The sequence below is a fragment of the Scardinius erythrophthalmus genome (assembly GCF_964197995.2).
Source record: "Scardinius erythrophthalmus genome assembly, chromosome: 8".
Lineage (NCBI taxonomy): Eukaryota > Metazoa > Chordata > Actinopteri > Cypriniformes > Leuciscidae > Scardinius > Scardinius erythrophthalmus.
The window spans coordinates 17,768,006-17,777,012 of record NC_138228.1 but is presented as its reverse complement, the minus strand read 5'-3'; the positions used below and the strand labels follow the sequence as shown (position 1 = coordinate 17,777,012).

Here is a 9,007-nt window from a genome sequence, read left to right as displayed (position 1 = left end):
TTTCAGGCCCAAAAATATTTTTATCACATTCATCTAATCTTTCCTAACGATCCGCTAGCTGCCCGCCCCATAAGCATGCCGTCAAAAAAAACGCGTCTCTGATAACCAATCACCGACAGGGGGAGGGTGTTATGAGGTTTTGAGCCAGCTTTTTCTTCAGCTTTGACTTTGCGTGCAGCCGTGCACGAGCACAAAACCTCACAACACCCTCCCCCTGTCGGTGATTGGTTGGAACACTATTTGTTTTGGTTTTGAGTGTTTGGCTAAACCATTTGTTTTTGTGTGCAGATCTCAGAGCCTAGGCTGCCTACAGAGACGCGTTTTTTTGACGGCATGCTTATGGGGCGGCAGCTAGCGGATCGTTAGGAAAGATTAGATGAATGTGATAAAAATATTTTTGGGCCTGAAATCACTGATACTACCTTTAAGATAGTGCTACAAAAATGGCATGGAGCAAACACCCACTTTACCAATGATAGATTTAGGAAATAAAGGGGTTGTTTAAAGCTGAAGTGTGTCATTTTTGCGGCAATCAGAAATGGCTAAATTAATTATTGCGTTCAAATTGTTACCCAAAATGTACCATTGCTTGCACAAACACTGCAAATGTTGGTGTGTCGGATTGGTTGGGATGCTCAAATGATCAGAGCAACGTTTTGAAGGTAATATTAGGCTGGGATAGGAGAAAGTATTTTAACATCAAAATGACACACTTTGGCTTTAAAGTTCAAGAATCACAAGTAAAATAAAAAGACAAGCAAATAAGAAAACTGTGTGGAGACTAGCTACAGGCAGAGGGAGGCGCTTGGTCAACTCTCTAGCAGCAGTTTAAGAGCGCGCTCAATGTTCATGCGATGACCGACGCGCGTCACACCCAGCTCAGCGAAGTCCTCCTTGGTCAGAGCGGGCAAATGGGAGCCCTCGATCTCATGCTCCTGGAATCGCTCTCGGTGTTCGGCCAGGTTAATACTGGCCAGCCAGTCGCCCACGTCATACTTGTTCCACAGGTGGAGGGGCTTCTGGTGGAACGGCCGAAGGGCGAGCAAGGGGGAGGGCATGCCTGGCGAAGGGGCGGGAGAGGGAGAGCGACTCCGCGCACTGGAGCTCCTCATGACGAAACGCACTTCTTTCGGTTCGTGAGGGAGACTGAGGCTAGACGACTTAAGGATGGTGGGGGGAGTGATGGGAGAAGTGGCCAGGCCAAAGCCCCGGATGGGTCCCAGAGGATCTGAGCGGTCCGGGGAACCGGGGCTGGGCGTCCGCCGGGTCACTGGGTAGCGGCTGCCTGGTCTGATGGTGTAGGTGGTGCCGTAGCCTCTCTGAGAGATAGTATGGAGCTCCCCCAAACTGCTGAAGAGTCTAAAAGTAGAGAACAGAGACAAGAGAAAAGGAAGAGGGAGAGAGGATGAAAGTCAACTTTTTTTGAGAGAAACGGCAGGTATGAGTCCTGAGATTCAGTGGCTCTCTTGCCCAGTTTTAGTAACAGCATCAGCTATGTTAGGACTCTACGCTTTGAGTTAGACGTGGCAAACGCATTAAACTAGTGTTAGTGAGATGCTTCATTAACGCATTTAAGCTCTAACAGCAGAAGTCCAAAGGTGTTAGGCTACGTTCACACTGCAGGGTGAAACGACCCAATTCCGATTTTTTTGCCCCTATGCGACCTGTATCTGATCTTTTCATGACAGTCTGAACGACACATATCCGACCTTTTCAAATGCGACCCAGGCCACTTGGGTATGTGGTCCAAATCCGATACGTATCCGATCTTTTGAAATGCGACTTCAGTCTGAACGGCCAGGTCGCATGTATCCGACCCGCACGTCATTGATACGCGAAAAACGTCATAATTCTGCGTTGAAGTAGTCGTCGGTTTGAAAACGGACTGCATATTCGTCGAGCTGAGGTAAATCTGCCGAACGGGTCGACTTCGACGAGCCCGTTAATTAAAAAAATAAATATAAGCCCACGGCCACCATCATTATATATCCAATGTGAATAAGAGTAGACTAACGTTATGTTAACTTATTTGTGCTGATATTAGATAGGTCAGCGGCTGCTGTCTGGCTCTTGTGTAACGGTCGCTGCGCGCGCTCGTGTGTGTGAGAGAATCACAGTTAGTTGAAGTTTAGCTACTTACGCAAACAACAAGTGACGTCGTTGACCGTTGAGTACTCTTCTGCGCATGCGGGTCACTTCTGGGTCATTTCACGTTCACACAGGAGATCACAAAAGGTCGCATTTAATTGGAAATGTGAACGGCCTTGCAAAAAAATCGAATTTTTAAAAAAAAATCGGAATTGAGCATTAAGCCCTGCAGTGTGAACGCAGCCTTAGAGACCTGTGGAGCAAAGATAGACAGAATTCCTCGTACGATCAAGCATGATCAAGATTATACAGAGTGAAAGCAAATCTGAATTTCCGAATCTTGGATAGTTAATATTTAGTTTTGTTTTTAGAGTTTATATATCTGTCATAGAACTTACATTTAAAATGTTTCCTTCCTAAAATGCACCCTATTTACACTGTAAAAAAAACTATTTAATGAGTTTTAATGGCTTTTTTGATTCTTCAGTGAAAATTTCTAAAACTATCAGCAACATTTTTTCATTTTTCAACAGGTTTCATTTGTTAAAAAATAATTAACTACATGAGCATGTACTGTATTAATCTACTAATACATTACTACTACTAATTTATAACATAACTATTTTTTATTTATTAAGTTACATTAACAAAGATTATACTTTAACAAATGTATTGGTCATTGTTAGTTAATGCATTAACTAATGTTAACTAACGGGACCTTATTATAAAATGTTACCAAAATATCCAGTGCAAAATAGTACAAAATACACTATAATACACAATATCTTATGGCATGCTGCTTCTCAATTTTGTTATGTTTCATTTTAAGATTATTAAAATGTTCTAGTTAAATGTAGTTGAATAGAAACATAAACTAAACACGTAGTTGACCAAATGCATATACATAATACATTTTTTTATTTTAATTTCAGCTGTTGACACTAAAATCATTTATTAAGCTTGTCAAGACTGAAAGTGTGTTTAATCTTTTAGTTAAAGTTCTGCACGCTAGAACTGTAATAGGTAGAAGAGAAACTCTCTTCCCACTTAAAACCTGCCTCTGTGAGCACTGAAGTGAAGATCAGACATAATTACTCAGTAAACAGTCAATGATAATGACTGGGGTGTTACGTGAGTTTGAATGAAATCTGAATGAAATGTATAACGTGTCTAGATTTACACAGATTTTATGAGCACTTTACAGCAGAACACTGAAAGCACAACCAAAAAACATGCACCACATGAGAAATAATAGAAGATGACAGAAGACAGATGTAGAGACACGCATAACATCTCAACCTTCAAATTACATTTGATGTATTATTTTTTACATACATAATATAGGATTAATATGTTGTATATATATCCTATAATATCCAACATATATAGTATTTTAGGATTAAAGGATTATATAGAATTCATAATTTGATATTTTTACGTGAATAGCCAAGTCAAAAATATTTATGCATCTGGGTGAAGAGGACAGAATTTATTTAGCAATATGAATGCAAGCTCTGATCATTATCTATCATATCTGTAGAAGCAGCCTATGAAAAATCTAAAGGAAAACAAATGTCCTATACCTGAATTGATCAAATCCTTTTGCCTGTGTAACTTGATGATTGAGGACAATTAAGCAGAGGGGGCCAGGCCAAATTAGCATAGGGCGGGTCAGTAGATGAGGAAGGGTGGATGATGATCAGGGCTTGACTTAGAGGTGTGGAAACAGACAGAAAAAAGAGATGAGATGATTCATGCGCACTTACACAGGTGCCCGGCTCTTCTGGGCTTAGCCTCAGATTCAGCTCTAGACAGAGCAGCGTAGCATGCAAAGAGAGAGAGTGAGAGAAATAAAGAGATAGAAAGAGGGGAGAAAGAGGGGGAGATGGAGAAAGAAAGAGAGAGAAAGAGAGAGAGAGAGAGGGGGGGGCAATGAGAGAGAGAGAGAGAGCGGTCGGTTAGCATCAGTCCATGACAGAACAAAAAACAAACACCACACACATCACATCCTCAACAATGTCAATCGAATGCAAAACAAATGCGTAGTGACACGGACCAGAGTGCAGCTATCCCCAGACGTCAGCTTTCAATAGTGGAAGATGCACATATACACATAGCCAATAATGACTGACTTTTTTTTTAATGATGATGTGAAATTAAAGTATTTATTTGAATACATCTTGTGTCTGGGGTAAGGTGCCGTTCTGGTCAAATGAAACAAAAATTAAGCAAAAAAATCAAAATGAACAAATATGTATGAAAAATAACCAATGCATAAAACTACATGAGCAACCATGTTTCTAAGAAGAAGCCGGAGCGGTCACTGTGTTAGCATGATTAAAGGATGAAAGTGTCAGAAAGATACAGAAATGAAACACTCAGCCAGCGAGCACAGTAAGAGAGGAATGAGAGATTGTTATTATGATGACACTGATGATTATGTTGGTTTTATGTTGGATTTTCTGATGGGAAATGGCAACTTTCAGCTGGTATAATTTAAACAATTTAATTGATTACAATCCAATTTGGTTTATGAATAAAAATAGCATTTTCTTAACACAGGGGCTGGACAAACATGAGTTTTAAGGGGTAACGTATCTCAAAACACTACTGTGAGTAATATGGGTCAAACAACACATTCATATCGTAAGCCATCAGTCACACATGGACCCACATGCATACTGCTAACTCAGTGCCATTGAGGAGCAGGCTGCAGGGAAAAGCTCACTAAGTTAGATGTGTCAGAGTTTGGAAGGTGAAAGGTCAAAGCCTGAGATGGTGCATGCCCTCAGGCCATCTGTTACCTTGTGAACACCCAAATGGCAAAAGACAGGAACTTAAAGAAGCACTTCATGGTTAAAATCCAATTCATGTCAATGTAGTCAACCTACATTCTTTTGAGTTGTATCATGTATCGCACACTGAAGGTTTCATAGCGAAACTGATGACCAAAAGGGATGCACTATGGCATATTTTTTTGTTAATTTGCCAGGGTGGACAAGGGAACACAAGAACCTGCAGAAGTTATTAATAAAACCAAGAGCAATGTCAGCAAAAGTGATTGAGTATGGGATTAGTGGATTGTTAAACAATAGAAAATAAAAGGAATGACATTTGATTTACCCTAGTGGCTAAAAGCTAAGGTTTACTGTCTTCCATGTCCTTGTCACATCTGTTGGGATATAAAGGACTTCAGCTGTATTTGAGGATATATGCAAAATAGTACAAAGCTGGTGCTTTAAAAATCAAGACAGAAAAAGCATTGCCCTTTGAGCTCTTATATGAAACAACTTAATTAATAGTTTTAACTCAAACTGTCCCTGTAGCTCTGGTTATGTGTATTTATGGATCAACAGAAATGTCTACAGTATATCACTCTAACTATTGTCTACGGGTTGTATGATAGAGCTTTGAGATCAGCCTGAGGCCGTTCTACATTACTTACCAGTGGTTGTCGAATGCTGAGATAGTTCTGGGGCTCCAAATGTCTCAATGAAGAAAGCATGTTAAACATTAACACTTAATATTTCTACATAAGTAAAGTTCTGGATTTGCTTTTTTTGGCATGCTTTGGGGCATTATGCTTTGGGATATTTAATATATTTTGTCCATGTTCTTTTTATTTAATATTACTGAATACAAACTGTGAGTTTAAATTGAACATCGTTAGTCAGATTTGGGAAAAGAATTGCACAAGGTAAATGTTCTCACTGCCATTTAACCAATAGGAAACTTGCATTTGCAGTATAAACAACTTCTGTTTTCCCTTTACTATGTTGCTTTAAAAATGTGTTGTTTATTTTCATGGGTGTTTTGTTTTGGTTTTGAAATTGATTTGCGTTTGCTCTTCTGCAGGATTCATGCCTTACCTTGCACCAACCACGGGCGATTTCCTTCCGGGGTCAAGTGAAGCTCCAAGTGGCTCTTCCCCAAGTGAGCGTGTGTCCTTGTTCAGCTGCTGCAGCCTTGAGCTGAGCTCACTGATCACAGTGGGCTTGCCTTCCTCTGCCCCCGAAAGCGAACGGGGTTCCACAGGGTCCCCCCACAACTTGGAGCGTCTCTGGAAGAGGTAGCGGGGTCTTGCCGGGCCTGAGGCTCCCGCAGCAGCAGCCAGCGCAGCCGCGTGCTGCTGTGAGAGCAGTTCGCTATCAGATGACTGTTTAAGCAGGGGGTCCCTGAATGTCACCGGGCCCTTGCTGAGCTGGGACTTGAGCTTTGGCTTTGGAGGCACTGGCGGCTTATCAAGAATGAACGTCTGGCCATCTGCGTAAGTGGTGTAGGTGTCCGTGGGCTCGCCGCTTTCCGAGGACAGTGTAGACATGCTGGAGACAGTGGAGATGGTGCTCGTGGTCTCCAGGTGGTGATCGCTGGAGCTACGAGTGTCTACCTCTTCCACCCCGGAGTCAGCAGCAGACTCTGGGCCCAGGTGGGACTCAGATGGCTTCCCTGAGGCTGCTTGCGGGCCACTGCTAGCGGGGACCTGTGCTGCTGCGGCAACCGCTGCTGGAAGGGCAGGGGGTGGGGGTGGAGCTGAGGGCAGGGCAGAAGGGGTTGTCTGCCCCAACGTATGAACAGGAGGTACTGCAGTTACAGGTGTCTTTCCAAGAAGGCCATTGGCAAATTCATCCGGAGGAGGAACCACACCAATTTTACGAAGATCCTCTCGCGTCTCCTCATCACTGGAGGAGAGCATGGCAGGTGGCAAGGTGACTGTGTAGGGATCAACATCCTCCTCGGAACTACCCTGAGCCAGAGTTTTATCTGAGGCTGGGCTGGGAGATGGCTGGGAAGCTGGAGCTGTGGCTGGAGGTGGGGTTGATATCGAAGGAGCGTCAGGACCAGGGGACTTGGCACGTTTTATTTCGGCCAACATGGGTTTTGGGCTCTCTGACAATGCCCCGTTAGGAGAGGGGACACTGTGCTCAGGGCTGGGCCCCACAGCCTGCCCATTACTCGTTGCATGAACCATGATAAGCCCAGCAGTTTTCTGCTGAGATGTGTCCATGATGCTGATGATCATACTTTTCTTGTCCTCAATTTTGCTCTCCTCCTTCCTTTCTGTCCTTGTTTCTAACTCTTTCCTGGTGGATATGGGACTTCCCCACTGAATTTTACTGGTGGGGGCGGAGGTCTCGTAAATTCTTTTTGCCGCAGGGGAAAAGGGAGGTGAGGCAAACTCCCCCTCACCCTCTGATCGCTCAGCCTCTTTGGTCTGGGTCTCCATATACAGCACCCCTCCAGCTGCTTCGTGTTTAGTTCTGGGCTCAGGGCTGCTTGAAGGGGACTGACTCTGGGAGGTTAATGCTCGTTCCCTTGCGGCCAGCGCAAGTGCCAGTGGAGAGTTAGGGTCCAGGGGCTTGCCCGTCAGTGGGTGAATGAAGGTGGTGCCCCCAGGAGAGGGACGCAACGCCAAGGCGGGAGGAGGCAACTGACCAAGTTCACGTGTGAGCATTCGTTCATCGACAGAACGTGATGGTGTGAGTGAGGGGGCCTCAGGGGGTGGTGCTGAACTGCCCTCCATAGTGCCCACTGATAGGAAGACTGTAGATTTCCGCCTCTCCTCCAGGCGACGTTCCCGGTCTTTCACAGCATCAGCAATTGCAGCAGCAAAAGGTCCTTTCCCTTGCAACAGTCCCTCAGCCTGAGCTTGACTGCGTTCCTTCAACAGCTGCTGCTGATGATGATAGAAATCAGCCCTGCTGGTGTGGTGGGCAGCTAGGCGCCCAGAGGGAGAGTGCTCTCTCGCATGGATGGATGCCAGTGCTAGTGAGGCTCTCTCCTGAGCATCTTCCACCTGCACTTGCTTTACAAGTGGACTCTTCCTCCGCTGTGGTTTGCTGGGAGGCGGCATGAACAGGCCTACGTTGAACTGGCCCACATTGGCGTAAGGGTTATCGATGACTCGACCTTTCCGCTTGATCCTCTCGGGCGGAGTTGAGATAGGACCTGGCCTGGGGATGTCAGTAGGCTCTACGGGGAGGTGGGTGGAGTCCTGCAGAATGATCATGGAGCGGGCTTTCTTCTGCCGTTCCATGTGGGAGGCATGGCGAGGCGGCTCATAAAGCTCAGCGGACATTGTCTGTGGCAAAGCGTGCAGTCTCGGTTCAGAGCCTGGTTTAAAACTGGAACGGCTGGGATCATGAATGCGGCCAGGGGGAGGGGGTGGGCAGAACGAAGGAGGGGGTCCAGTATCTAGATAGTAAAGCGACGGGGGAGGTGGGGGAGCCATTTGGGGAGGTGGAGGAATACTATGGCTGTCTCTCAGGCTGTCCGTCATGGAGGAGCTCCGTGGAAACCTGTGTTCCGCTGCTAGGGCAGACAGTCGATCCTCTTCGGTTGCTCCTGCACAGACAGACAGATAGATCTATACAAATGTATTTGGGGTTTTGTTTGAGCTTGGATGATGAACAAGTGTGCAATATTTTGCAGATGTGGTCTTTGCTCTTTCCTTTAACATTACTGTGTGTCCATAATTGTAATGTTCCTTTAATGTTACTGTGTGCCAAAATATGGCATTTCAATGCATTCAGATTTGTGGATCAAAATACAGTAACACTTCACTGCTGTATGAAATTATGGAGCTTAATAGAGCATTGTATGTAAAAGATTTCTGAAGGATTACCAAAAGACTTTGTTCTAGCCATGCTTTTCGGCAGCTGCATGTGGGCTTTTTCCAACGCTGGATGAAGAGCACCATGAAGAGCAAGTCCTTGCCGCTCAAAAAGAGACTGCACAAAAACAGAGAAGACATATGTTAAAAGGTAAAGCAAAAAATGATGTCATTATCAACAGAGTGTCTCTGCTTGCCGTTGTTATTGTAAGAGGCTTTAACCCTGCTGAAAGTACCTTGCATGTTGAGTTTTAGATGCTTATATACAGTGAAACTATACTGGTACATTAGACCAGCATCAACCTGCAT

The 9,007-nt window shown here is 44.6% G+C and overlaps 1 protein-coding gene across 1 annotated transcript in view; it reads right to left on the bottom strand.

The window, feature by feature from the left end:
* Positions 1-262: 262 nt before the first annotated feature.
* shank3a (SH3 and multiple ankyrin repeat domains 3a) overlaps positions 263-9,007 on the bottom strand; it is a gene marked incomplete at its 5' end in the record, with an annotated part of 235,337 nt that continues 226,592 nt past the window's right edge. Inside the window, 3 exons of the mRNA XM_081372532.1 lie at positions 263-1,359; positions 5,958-8,430; positions 8,711-8,816. Coding sequence (XP_081228658.1) covers positions 810-1,359; positions 5,958-8,430; positions 8,711-8,816 — 3,129 coding nt within the window. The 3' untranslated portion in view covers positions 263-809. The remainder of the gene's footprint in view (positions 1,360-5,957; positions 8,431-8,710; positions 8,817-9,007) is intronic.